General features: G+C 41.5%; 1 protein-coding gene across 5 annotated transcripts in view; it reads right to left on the reverse strand.

Moving 5' to 3' along the window:
* The window catches only part of LIN7A (lin-7 homolog A, crumbs cell polarity complex component), a 365,099-nt gene that overhangs the window by 271,704 nt on the left and 78,752 nt on the right, over positions 1-14,643 (reverse strand). For 4 of the 5 annotated variants that reach the window (XR_010932507.1, XM_067697467.1, XM_067697466.1 and 1 more), the window contains exon 2: positions 10,692-11,116. The exons of the other annotated variant lie outside the window; for it this stretch is intronic. Coding sequence is in view for 3 of the 4 variants with exons in the window: in XM_067697467.1 (XP_067553568.1) it covers positions 10,692-10,773 (82 nt within the window). In the remaining variant the exon portion in view is untranslated. The remainder of the gene's footprint in view (positions 1-10,691; positions 11,117-14,643) is intronic. 5 annotated transcript variants of the gene reach the window in all.

Below are 14,643 nucleotides of genomic sequence, written 5' to 3' on the forward strand. Positions count from 1 at the left end.
ACAGTATCTGTCCTTACCTCCTGGCAGTAGGGTGGGAGTACAGTTGACTCTCCATATCCGGGGGTTCCGCATCCACAGATTCAACTAATTGCAGATGGATGGTTGCTTGAATCTGCGGATGCAGAAACAATGGCTGACTGTACCACACCTTTTTACGTAAGGGACTGAGCTTCCTCTGATTTTGTTATCAGCAGGGGGTCCTGGAACCAATATCCGGCGGATATCGAAGGATGTCTTCCTTGACTTTGAGGACTCAGGGAAGAAATGATTATCATTGTTCAGTGATGCTCACGTGTCAGGCCTGCTCTAAGTATTTTGCACGTATTAACTCGTTTAAGGTTCGTCCACCTTATGAAGTCACTGCTATTTTTATCATTTCCCATTTCACAGACAAGAAAACAGATTCAAAACAGTCTAGTAACACTGGAAGTTACAGAGTTAGTAAATAGAAAAGCTAGGATTCAAACTCAGCAGGCTGGCTCTGGGGTGCATGTTTTTTGTTTTTTTTTAATTAATTTATTTATTTTTGGCTGCGTTGGGTCTTCGTTGCTACACGGCGGGCTTTCTCTAGTTGCAGTGAACGGGGGCTGCTCTTCATTGCGGTGTGCGGGCTTCTCATTGCGGTGGCTTCTCTTGTTGCGGAACATGGGCTCTAGGCGCGTGGGCTTCAGTGGTTGTGGCACACGGTCTCAGTAGTTGTGGCCCATGGGCTTAGTTGCTTTGCGGCATGTGGGATCTTCCCAGACCAGGGCTCAAACCCGTGTTCCCTGCATTGGCAGGCGGATTCTTAACCACTGCGTCACCAGGGAAGTCCTGGGGTGCATGTTTTAAGTGCCATACTAAACCATCCCTGTCTCGACCCAGAACTGAATCATTATGGCTTGACTGAGGTACAGGGCCTGCCTGAGGTTTTAGTGGTGGTTGAGTGGAGTCCAGTGGGGCAGTATTCACTGGGCATTAGAACCAAGAGCAATGAATAGACAGCGCTGGCTCCCTTTTCCTGGTGAATGAATGAATGAAGAATACATTCATTTTCATTAAATTTTATCTCTTTTACTGTACCCTGTCCAAGCTAGTTATAATTTCATTTATTTATTTATTTTAAAGATTTTGGCAAACAACTTTTATTGAAAAACATTACATTCTTGTTACACTTTTTAAAATATCTAAATTTGTGAGCTTACCTGGCTATTAAACATTATATATATATTTTACTTTGAATTGTTGCTATTGTTTCACGGGTTTTTCTCTATTCAGTATGGAAAATTGATTTGGTACCAGTGAATGGTAGATATGATCTTTAAACTTTCTTTATAGATTTATTATATATATATAGTTTAACTGAAGTATAGTTAATTTACAATGTTGTGTTAGTCTCTGGTGTACAGCAAAGTGATTCAGCTATATCATATTCTTTTCCATATTCTTTTCTATTATAGTTTATTACAATATATTGAATATAGCTCCCTGTGCTATACAGTAGGTCCTTGTTGTTTATTCTATATATAGTAGTTTGTGTCTGCTAATCCCAAACTCCAAGCTAGTTATAATTTTAGAATACTGATTTGGTTGGCCAAATTAGTTGCTCTTCTTCTTAGCTCTATGTCACTTATAAAAAATCTTCTATGGCACTCATCCAAAATATTGGTAACAATGTTGAATAGGACAGAGAACCAAATCGCCTTGGAATAGTATTTCAACCACTAGAAATCCAACAGTGTAATCATCCACTTCACATACCTCACACTTTCCACAGTGTTTCTATGAAAGTTGTGCTGTCGTGAGTTTATAGTATTGCTATGGCACACACCTGAAATTTGAAAAAAACCTATTCTTGGTGATCCCATGTAGGCTCTGTGGGATCACCACTTTCTTTTTTAAGTGCCAATATCACATTCTTCTATTAATATGCCTTAGATTTTTCTGCCAGGAGGCAACAACAAGTAGATCGGTCTGTAGTTTCCCCAAACATCTTTAACACCTTTTTGGAAGCCAGGATATTTGTTCATCAGCAATTAGTGCTCTTTGAAAACTTTCCTCAAAAATCACTTTCAGCATTCTCTCAGCCATATTTCCAAATTCAATACCATTAAATAGACCCAGCTATGATTTGATGGAGTTTTTTTCCCCATCTAACTTGGGGGTTTAAATCTTATTGTCATTCTATGATTCCCATTATTCTATCCTTTTTCCTTTTTTGGTGAAAGATGATTCTTTGATAGAAAAAAAAAAAAACAGAGCTCATACTGAAATATCATTAACTATCACCACAGTAGGCAAGTAAACAAAAATAGCATATCCAGTTGGACTTGGAATAGCTACTGTGTTTCTAGAGGAAATTACCACCAGTTTAAACTAGAAGCCCTTGTTTTCTGTCCAAGTCAGATACTATCTGAGTATAATTTCAATATAAGTTTCAATTCAACCCAACTTTTTTCAAGTAGTCTTTGGGTATATTTACTTTTACTTTTAATAGACAAGTCTTCAAATTCAGCTAGCACATCACTTAGTAAAAGTCAGTCATGGAGAAAAAAAAAAAAAAAAAAAAACCTCTTTATCACTTAGACCAGAAGTAAAGCATTGATTTAATCTACATGACTTTTAAGGTTGTGTTTACATTTGCCAACCCAGAGTGATTTCAAATTAAATCGATTCTAACTTGTTTATCAGGACATAGCTCTATTATTCATCCATTTTTAGTTAAAAGGAAAAAAAAAAAGTAAGGCAGTATAGCTTATGTGTGTGTGTTGGTGGGGGGGCAGATTCTGCCAAGCCCTCCTCCTTTTTTGTCTTTTTTTTTTTTTTACCCTTTTCAGTTGTACTCTGGCATTAACTTGCCTGGTTCAATTAACAAGTTAAGATGGCAGGTGGATGCAAGCAATGGAAGTAGGGCTACAAGTATAAGTATGAACACCAGCACCTCACATCCTTTCTTGGCCCTGGAGAGCATTCCACTTTTAGGTCTGCTACACACACACAAAGCAAAGTGACAAAGTAAGGTAGCCACCACTTTTACATTATTATATGTTGGAAGGCTTTTTTTTTTTTTAGCATTACGAATGACTCCATGATAGCTAGTCCAACTAAGTCAATTTCATTCATACATTTATTCAATTAATCAATCAATCAATATTAAGAGTGTGTTGAGCTCTGTGTAAGCAAATCCAGCAGAGTCTCTGACCTGATGAAGACTATATCTTAATAGACAGATGTCAGAACTAAGTAAAGAACTCTCTCCAAGAGGTATTGGCTTTGCACCTATAGTAGCATCCTTAAAACCCAATACACATATCTTCCCATTTGATACTCCTCTCTAAATGTTCTCTTTTCCCTATTGAATAGCTAAGCCCTAGCTGTGATCCTGAAAAAGCACCCCAAAAGCAAAAGCATTACTTTCATAAATGACCAGAGAACACCAAATACGTCTCAGAGCTTGGATGGCTGACACACCAAACTAGAAGGTATTCACCAGATTTCTGTTTCTTTTCCTGGAAGTTCAATCATTAATTTTTCAATTTCAATTTTAAAACTGTGTATAAAACTCTCATTAAATGGAAAATACCTTTTTCAATAAGACTTTTTAGAAATTTGGTTCCTTCTCTTTGTAACTTTTCATTATCAAACAAAAAGAAAAGGTGAATATGACATGATTCTGACTCCTGGAAAATATTTTGTGACAGTAGTGCAAAAAGAAACTCAAATATTGATTTGCAAAAAAAATTCAATATGTTTTTAAATGTTTAGTGACGCTTATGGAAAAAATGAGAAAGAAAGCAAATACTTAATGTTTGTAGACTAAAACATTCTGGCTGCTGATGTAAGAAGACTTTAGGACAAGAGCCATAAAATATAGTCAGCCCCTCTCTCCTCCCCATCACAACCATCAGGGCACACAACTTTAAAACAACATAAAGACTAGCTTAATTTTTACTTTCCTTCTTCCTTAATTTCTCCTCATGCTAAAAAATAAATAAATAAATAACGAAGAGAGAGAGAGGAGGAAGGCCCCTTTGGACTATGAACAAAAGCAATTTTCAGGCAAATACAGATTTTATAAAAACTGGTGAATACAGCTGATTAGAAAATCTATAGGCTGCCCAAGGCTTGAATTGGGAAATACATAAAGTAATAAGCTCCGCTTGCCTTGAAAAGGGAAAAGGGAAGAGAGAAAACTTTTAATGTATCACAAATTCTATGAAAAGTGTGGCACTCATGGGATTTCCATTTGCATTCAACTTTTGTACTCATGTTTTTTTTCATAAGTTTGAAATCCACAAAATAATGGCTCTTGGTTTTCTATTAGAATTTTCAAAGGACAAAAGTTTTAATTTTTTTAAAGGGAAAACACATCAAAATTTGTTTAATCAATATTTTAGATTAAAACTTATTTTAGAATTCAAGAAAACAAGATTTACATTTACACTTTTGCAATGTATCCAAGTTGAATTTAACTCACAGAAAAGTTCAGTGGCTGTGACACCAGCATTTTATTTTATATAGGTGCCTAAATGCAGATTGTAAACTATTGATCATGTTATAAGCAAAGTCTCAAATATTTAAAACTACACAATTTCTTTTTTTTTTTTTTTTTTTGCGGTATGCGGGACTCTCACTGCTGGGGCCTCTCCCGTTGCGGAGCACAGTCTCCGGACCCACGGGCTCAGCGGCCATGGCTCACGGGCCCAGCCGCTCCGCGGCATGTGGGATCTTCCCGGACTGGAGCACCAACCCGTATCCCCTGCATCGTCAGGCGGACTCCCAACCACTGCGCCACCAGGGAAGCCCAACAATTTCTTTTGTTTTTAATAAATTTATTTTAAATTTAATTATTTTTATTTTTATTTTTGGCTGTGTTGGGTCTTCATCGCTGTGTGCGGGCTTTCTCTGGTTGCGGCGAGTGGGGGCTACTCTTCGTTGCGGTGCACAGGCTTCTCATTGCAGTGGCTTCTCTTATTGTGGAGCACAGGCTCTAGGCACGTGGGCTTCAGTAGTTGTGGCACGAGAGCTCAATAGTTGTGGCACACAGGCTCTAGAGTGCAGGCTCAGTACTTGTGGCGCACGGGCTTAATTGCTCCGTGGCATGTGGGATCTTCCCGGACCAGGGCTCGAACCCGTGTCCCCTGCATTGGCAGGCGGATTCTTAACCACTGCACCACCAGGGAAGCCCCTAAAATTACACAGTTTCAATTACTCATAGAAATTATTTTAATTATCCATTTTTCTCCAAGAATTGATTTTGTCAGTCTTCTTTATAAGTCATGCAAAGACTTCCTTATAAGTCATGTTTTTTTAAAAAGCCATTCTGCTTAAAATCAGGGCAACAAGATAAGCAGAAGTAACATTTTGGAGAATTCCATTGTATTATCTTTTCTGACCTTGAGATGGTAAGTGAAGGAGAGTTGGAGCTACTGGACTGAAGGAAAGTGCCTAAATCCATGCATTTTTTAATATAGTGAAGTATTCCTATGTTCTTTGTTATAATGGTATTAAATATCATGGATTGCACCCTGCTTTGTTCCCTTGATTTTAGCTGAAGGTCATTCCTGGTTGTAGAGATTAAAATCTGGGCAAAGGTGTAGGGAAGAATTGCACTGAATATTTTAAATTCTGGAAGAGATGATTCCACACTAATCTCCTTATCAGCATCTTCTCTTTGCCACAAGGGTAAATTACAGTTACTACTTTCTACATCACAGTCTAATATAAAATATTACACTGAAAATGAATATATCTCGTATTATGACCACTTGGGTTCAACATGTAGATCTATGCATAGTGACATGTAAATTACAATGATCAAGATATCTTTGGGGCTTCCCTGGTGGTGCAGTGGTTGAGAATCTGCCTGCCAATGCAGGGGACACAGGTTCGAGCCCCGGTCCGGGAAGATCCCACATGCCACGGAGCAACTAAGCCCATGCACCACAACTACGGAGCCTACACTCTAGAGCCCACGAGCCACAACTACTGAAGCCCACATGCCTAGAGCCCGTGCTCCTCCATAAGAGAAGCCACCTCAATGAGAAGCCGGCACACTGCAAAGAAGAGTAGCCCCCGCTTGCTACAACTAGAGAAAGACCCACACGCAGCAATGAAGACCCAACGCAGCCAAAAATAAATAAATTAATTAATTTTTTAAAAAAGGTATCTTTGAAAATTTAATTATAATATATAGTGTTTTAGTCTAGCAGTAAGAAGCAAAAAGTTGAGATTTTCTTGGTATACTTATAACCAACTATCTGCCCCAGATGCATACTTAGAGTGTTGTTATTTCTTGGTAATTTTTCTTTTCAGTCATTTGCTTGGTTATGGAGGTATTAATGGGATGGTAGCCAAGCTTTACATGTGCAACAGCTTTTTCTTGTATTCTTCCCTCTATCCATAATGCTTTTCCTAAGGACCTTATTAATACACCAGAACTCAGATTAAATTTTACTTTCTCAGTGAGCCTTCTATGACCAACACCATCTAAATAGGTCCCTCCCCATTATTCGCTATCCTCCTGTCATGTTTATTGTCTTCAGAGCACTTCATATTTTCAACTAATCTAAAATCCTAATTATAATTTATATCATCTGGCCCCTGGCCACCAATTCACAAATCCCATTTTTTGCCACTCTTCCCTGTGCTCACATTTTCACACTGACTTTCTTGATGCTCCCAGGATACACACGTGAGGTCCTTCTCCAGAGCACATTCTTCCAGATACCTGCAAAGTTTGCTTCCTCACTTTAATCGGGTCTCTTCTCCAATGTCACCAACTCGGAGGAAAGGGTCTTCCTTGACTATCATGTTTCAAACAGCAGCCCATCACTCTCTTTGATTCAGTCTTACTTTTCTCACTAGCACTTATAGTTGTATACCTATGTGTTGTTCAGTGTGTGGTTCTCTCATTAGTATGTAAACTCCATTAGGCTTTATCTACTTTGTTCATTAGGACCACCATATTGCTTAAAACAGTGCGTGCCATAAGGCTGACACTCAATAATTTGTTGAATGAATGAATGAATTCCTAACTTATTATGTTTTCCCCACTGGACTCTTAAAAGCAGAAACTTTGTCTCTGGCATTCCTGTAGCATCTCTTATATAGCAGGTGATAAATGAATATTTATTGAATAAATGAATGGTTTGAATGAGTGAGTGTGTGTGTGTGTGTGTGTGTGTGTGTGTGTGTGTGTGTGTAATTTCTTCCCCCCCGCCAAGCTCTAATTACCATGAAGACTATGTGGTAGTCTGTTTAGCTCATCAGTATATAGCAATCCCACAGTAGGGTCTGACTTGCGGTAGGCACTCAATAAGCAATCCTAAGGACTGGGACCAGCGTGAACAGGAACCTGCTGTGACCACAGCCACCCAGAAGCCCCCACAGAGGTAATCTGAGGTCTTAATGGCAGATGGAAAAGAGTTTAGGATACACACAGAGCAGTGAAAACCTGAAGCCACCCTGTTTGTCCTTTCAGGGGCCAGGCTGGTTCTGGCAAAGGCTTGCTTCCCAGACAAGACCCAGGAAACTAGCGCAGACTTCTGAGCTTCTTACTTTCAGATATCTTTTGAATTCTGGGAGGGATCAATCTTAATTTCAAGCCATAGCTTTGCTTTGTTTGGTTAAAACCTCTGCCCTGAAGATTCCAGATGAATCTGTTGATAATGCCAAAGGGCATCAAACAAGAAAAATTAGATTTTAGCATAAAATCTCCCACTAACTAGTAGAGTAACCTTGAAAACATCTCTTATCATTGCTTCTTTCATGTTTTTCATTTGAAAAATGAAGATGCTAGAAAAGAACCAGCAGGATACATATGGATCATGTATTTGGGTTTGCTTGATGAGATGCCCTTAGGAGGCTTTATGCAGTGTCTTCTTTCCTTTTCTCCTGTGCTCACCTGCCACAATCCCCCTTGGTTAATAATCACAGATAAGTGAGCTATGGTTGCTGATGGAAATCTGTCAAGTGCATGGGGGAAAAGAAAGTTTAAGAACCATTGGCCTATGTTCTCCCTGCCATTCTTTCCAGGGTCAAAATGTTGTGAATCTATGAGCTGTACCTCTGTTCACTATGAAACCCTTATATTTTAATGGCGCTTAAGTTGTTACAATCCTTAGTTCCCTTACACTAATTTACATTAATTTTTGATATTCTACTGTGATCAGGGACTATGGCAGGCACTGAGAATACAAAGATGAAGTTAGAAATGGTCTCTTCCCTCAAGGAGTTCCGTTCAATGAGGAGATAGATGCAACAGAGTTTGAGAAATGCTTTGATGACGCCAAAGTAGTGGGTGACCTCAGGGCACGTCAAAGGACACCTGGAAGAGGTGGGAGAGGAAGTGATCTGCAAAATCTTCCAGCAGGTGAGCAGAAACTGAGTCCTAGTTTTAATTCATTGAATTCTAGACTGTTAAAGCTGCACAGTGGCAGAATCATTTAATCCAAACTCCTTATGTGCCATAGAGGAAAACTGATGCCCAAAGAGGCTAACCAACTACTCCAAAGTGAGTATCAGAGCTACAGCTAGCAGCCAGATAAGTATTATTGGGCTCTCTATTTTAAGAGATTTTTTTTCTTGTAGGAAAATTTTTATCAGTTTATTTCATCAATTTAATGATGTAATTAAACAGTTAATTATATTTTAATAATGTATAGGGGAAATTATTAATATGTATTGACTTCATGCACATTAATGATGCCAGTAACCCACCATCTGTAAATTACAGACCTCGCAGTGAGCTGCTGGTGAATTTATTCAGATACATTCACTGTCTCACCCACACTTGCCTCTTGAGCTACTTATTCCATGAACCTAATCACAACTGGGAAGGACAGGTACAGTCTGGCTGTGAACAAGAACAAAGAATAGAACTTAGTCTGATTGCACTTCCTCTCCACAACTGATCCAGGCATTTAAAGTAAGACCCCCCAAAGTGAAATGTTTTTAGTAGTAGTAGTATATAAAATTCCTCAGGTATGCAATTTTCTTGGAGTTTGTTTGCTTGTTCGTTTTCTCTCCTAACGTCGTTTTACTTGGGATGTTTAAAGACTATGATTTAGGAATGGGACAATATAAGATCTCATTACATTAAAACAGAAATACTTGGGAAATCCATAATTTCTAATAGCTTGCCATCTGTCTGGTTTTTAGAGGCAATGGATTTATCCTGCTTAGGGCAGATGATGATCCTGGGGAGAAATCATGGATTATGCAATGGATTTCTGACCTTTTTAACTACTGTTATTAACTTACTAGCTTGCAAAACAACATTTCCCAACATAAAATCAATTATTTTTTTATCTTTCAACTCCTACCCCAAGTAAGGTTGCTATGGGCACCACATAACATCCGCTCTGGCGCCAACAGATTACGTTAAAGTCACCCACAATCTCTCCAAATTAAAAACCTCACTAAGTTTGCTCTGGCTTTTTCACTGTACTCGCAGCAGGATGCTCTTTTGCCTTGCCCCACAGTCCAGTTTAATCCGCTAGAAAGAATATTTTTAGAGGCACATCGGACTAAATCATTTTCATCTGAGCACACCATTTCCAAATGGCCGCCCATGGTCCTAAATCCGGCCTCTGCGGACCAGGACGAGGTGTCCTCCGCTGCAGAGTCGTGAGACTCAGCGCATTCATAACTGGACGTCGGAAGCCAGAAAGGAAACTCGAACACGCAAAGGACAGGTATAACCCCGCACGCATGCACCGGAGAGGCCGAGATCGCAGCGGAGGTTTCCATCCTTAGGCTTGGGGAGGGCCTGGGAAGGAAGCAAACATTGCTTCCCCAGTCAAGTCAGAGAGCAGAACGCACAGGGTCGGAGGTCAGAAGTTGAATTTCAACCCAGCCTGCGCTGCGTCCCAGCGCCTTCCGCAGCCCGGGCACCGCGGTGGCACAGGGCTGGGAGAGGACGAGGCTGGCTGGGGCAGGACAAACTGTGAGTTGCCACTGCCGGAGAGCCGCCGGCGGCGGGGGCACACGCGACCCCTGGCGCCTTCAGAGCGCGAAGCCCGGGAGAGCAGGGCACGGCTGCCGCGACGCTGCGCGCCCGGCCCCGGCACGGCTGCCCGCTCTCCGCGTTGCCCTTTCGGCCGAGGTCAGCTCCCCGCCGCGGCAGTCCAGCCGCCTTGCGCCCCGGCACAGGTCACACGGGGTACGCCTTGTCCGCCTCCGGGCGGCTGCCCGGGCACCCGCAGCCTGACCGGCCCTCGCCCCCCGGCGCGGGGACAAACTTCCTTCCTCCCAGGCCCCCGGCAGCGTAGGCTGGCAAGCGGCTCACTCGCCAGGCTTCCACGGTCTCCGGCTGCAGGCGCCCTCGCCCGGCTCGGCAAGCTTCCTCCCTGCCCCTCACCAGCCCCGAGCCCCGGGCGGGCGCCGAGCGATCCCCGCGCCTCCGCTCCAACAAAGCCGGCGGCCCGGAGGCGATCCGGCGAGGGGCTGGGAGTGGCGGCGGGGACGCCACAGCCCGGCGAAGGCACCCTTGTGCCGGGCGAGTGAGGCGTGAAGGGGGCACGGGGGACGTGGCGGGCAGAGAAAGGGGGAAGAAAGTATCCTGCTCTCAGCGCGAAAGCCTTCTTCGCTCCTCCTCGTTGCCCTGCTCCCCCTGCCCGAGCGCGTCTGGCGGTCCCGGTGGGAGCTGGCGGGGGCAGAGGGGGAGGCAGAGGGGACGCAGTGGCCTGACGGGTGAGCTGCTCCCTTACCTCTGTCCAGAGTGAGAGGCTGGACCACTGTCAATGTCGCCATGTCTGCCGTGGGAGCCGAAGTGACGCTCAGCTTCAGCATCAGCAACCGCTTGTAGTGAGAAAAAGAGGAGGAGATTGGGGGCGGGGTGGAGAGGGAAGACGGAAAGGAGGGGGGAAGGAGGGAAGGTGGTGGTTGTGGAGGAGAGAAGGCTTGGGTGGGTTGGCAGCCAGATGGAGACGCAACTGTTCCGCGAGGGGCAGACCTTCAGATGCGGCGTGAAGCTGAGCAGGTACCGGAGAGCGAAAGCATCGCCGGCTCTGACAAGGAAGGCTCTGCCCTAGAACTTTGCTCTTCCACCCCAAGGATCGCTGGATGCGTGTAGCTAGTGTGTTGCTTTCTTTCAACTTTCCACTCAAACAAAATGGTCAGAGTGTACGTGCGTCTGGGGGAAGGGAGAAGAATGAAAGGGAGGGGATAGAGGGGAGGGAGGCAGAGACATGATTTTTTTCGGATTAAGAGAATTTGTCAACCCCTTAATCCCATCCCCTAGAAAGAAAATGCTTCTAGTTCAGAAATGTTGGGGGTTAACTGTAGTTGCTGCTAATTTCTGTTAAAGTTTATTTTGGAATGTTGACTTATAACAGTACACAAGACAGAGTTCCATCACTAGGCCCCCGTTAAGGACCTGAGTATATTGCCTAGAAAATAACTTCTCTCACAAGCAAACTTCTTAATAATGGTTTTAAATTAAAAATCACAATGAGAAAACAATTAAAAACACAAAGAGAAGTTTCTATTACTAAGTTTGAAAACCATGTCCCTAGCACTCCTCCAGGCTGACCCTCAGAGCTGCCACTTGCTGATTAATTAACATATGTGACAGGAATTGAACTAAGCCATGGCCTGACTTGGGGATTCAATACAGTCCCTGCCTTCCAGTAGCCTGTAATCTAATGGGAGATGATGTTTTTAAAAGGGTGACTTTAGAGTCAGTTGATCAAGATTCAGTTACTAGAACCTTCAACTATTAGCTGTGACCCCTTCACCCCAACAGACTGCTTTCACTATCTTGCCACTGTAGGGACTCTCATTTTCTTGATCAAGAAATTAAGAGGCATATAGAAATCTTGTGTAAGCAGAAGGGTGATGACTATGGGTTCAGGATTGGAAATGACAAAGCTGCCTCCGTCACCTTCCCTATGACAGAGCAGAATTGTTTTGGCTAGCAATATACTCCTGAAGACAGACACAGTTTTACAGCAAAATATTTGCATATAATCTACGTCATTGTCTTCTGATTACAATATGGATGGTTTCTGAAAACTTTCCCATCTCATGGTTTACATTTGAAAAAAACTAACAAACAAGATTTCACCAGTGATTTGGGAAAGTCATAAATGATTGGCCAAACACCTAACAGACCTTAAAGACAAACGGAAAATAATAGTTCAGCATGCCTATATTTTCATTTAGTGTTTAGACAGAACACTGATCTGGAAATTCAAGTCTTAGTTATGTGCTTTTCAGAAATCAAATCTCTCACTGATCCCCAGTTTCTTCATCTGTCAAACAAGGGCATTTGTAATCTTCAATCTCACTGAGGTTCTGTAAAATGAGGGAACTAATTCTTCCCTGCAATCTCACTGAGGTTTGTGAGGGTCTGATGAGATCATGCACATGTATGTGCTTTGAAAACAGTAAAGTATATACAAATATATTCATACAACAAACATACATCCCACCTGAACTGTATGGCAACACTCTGCTAGACACTAGCCATGCAAAGATTAATGAGATGTGGCACTTTTTCTAGACAGTGCTCCGTACAGGTTGGGAGACAAATAATGAGCTGGTTGTGAGAATATGAGCAAGCTCTGAGCAAAAATGAGAGCAGTAAGTGCTCTAAGCACCATAGAAAGGAAGTGCTGTGGGAGACAGGAAGAAGCAACAATTCTGGTGGATTATCATTATTCACCTCCCCTAAATCAAACAACAGACAGAAGTTGAATTGTGGACAACAACAACAGAGTATGTTCCAAGGCTTTGCACAAAATACCAAACCTCATTCAATAACTGAGGACGAAAAGAACATACAAATCCCTTGGCCACTAATGTAGTTCTTAACAACATCCTGTATTGTGAATATGTACTTTAGTGGCTTGATTCATAAATCTAAAAGCCATGATTTCAATACAAATCCCAGATTGTGAAGTCCATGATGGTAGGCTTTTTGTCTTTTTGTTTCCTGATGTAGCCTCAGCACCAAACATTTAATAGAATGTTTCTGGACTTATGCTTTGAGCTCCCTAATTGAAAATTTACTCTACCATTCTCCCTCTCTGTTGACTCTGTAGGGTTTTGTATGGATTGAAAAAGACAGGACGAGAAAGCACAAATCACCATATATTCGTTAGTTATTATTTCTAATAGTGGCAAGTTCAATGCCTTTAGCGTATGTCTGCACAGGTGTAAAAAATGAATAATAAACAATTCATTATCTGTTAGATTTTGTTTTTTTATGAAGGATGAATAACTAACTGCTGTCTCTGATAACACTTGTGAATTTCTAATTGAGACATGCAGAAACATAAGAAAATATCCTTAATCTACTGTATTGCTTTGGTAGATATGACCATGCTTAAGTCTCTTGAGTAACTGCCTGGACCACTCCTGTATCAAACACAGTGTTGCATCAAGGTCAATATACTTGATCCATTCACATGTGTGTTGCCTTGCTAATTGTGTATTAATCAGGGAATTGTTAAAACACCTGTGATTATACTTTTAGCTATTTGGTTACACAATCAGTGCAATTTTTCATTAAATGATATATATTAATTTACCTCTGTGGCACCTTTATTTTCAATGAAATTCATTAATTCAGAAATACTTATTGAACAGTTTATATATATGCCAGGCTTGGAGCTAGGTTGGTTTCTCTTTATCTTTTCAGCCCAGAGGATTAGGTATTATTATCCCATTTTATAGATAAGTAAACTGAGACTCACAGAGGTTAAGCAACTTGCTTAAAAATAGTAGCACCTGGGGCTTCCCTGGTGGCGCAGTGGTTAAGAATCTGCCTGCCAGTGCAGGGGACACGGGTTCAAGCGCTGGTCCAGGAAGATTAATGTTTGCTCTGATTCTGCCATAGGCGATAGCATATGCCGTGAAGCAACTAAGCCCGTGCACTACAACTACTGAGCCTGCACTCTACAGCCCGCGAGCCACAACTACTGAAGCCCGCGCACCTAGAGCCCGTGCTCTGCAACAAGAGAAGCCACCATAATGAGAAGCCCACGCACCGCAATGAAGAGTAGCCCCCGCTCGCCGCAACTAGAGAAAGCCTGCGTTTAGCAGCAAAGACTCAATGCAGCCAAAAAATAATTTTTTTAAAAAGTAAATGTCTTTAAAAAAAAAAAAAGTAGCACCTGTATTCAAGAGCCCCTGTGCTTTCCACTGAGAAACACACTTCACCTTGCATTATTCAAGATTTAGTGATTTCAGTCTTTTATTTCAGAGTTCCATATATGAGTGTGTGTGTGTGTGTGTGTATGTGTGTGTGTGTATCCTTTCTCTTTTTTGTTATGCTTGAGATATACTCAAAGAGAGAAATGCATGGAGGAAATTTAGGTCAAAGGAGGAAAGAACTATGACACTGGTTCCATTTTATATAAATACAGGTTAATATTAAAATGACTACCTATTTTGAATATAAAGTCTCTTCTTGTTAAAAAATTCATTCAAAGTTACGTTAAGGTCTGTTTCACTTAACTGAATCTTTGTGAATTAAATGACAAAATCAAGAGAAGGTTTGAATAAAGCATTAGCATACCAAGAAAATGTGTTTAGTTAGATTATAAATGGAGTATAATAAGCACAGTTTCATATGAGGAAAATAACACCACAAACTGGAATTCTTTCAGCCTTGGGTGTTAGAAATTATTTTTGACTGAGTCACGATATCTCGTT

This window comes from Pseudorca crassidens, chromosome 11, assembly GCF_039906515.1.
Source record: "Pseudorca crassidens isolate mPseCra1 chromosome 11, mPseCra1.hap1, whole genome shotgun sequence".
NCBI lineage: Eukaryota > Metazoa > Chordata > Mammalia > Artiodactyla > Delphinidae > Pseudorca > Pseudorca crassidens.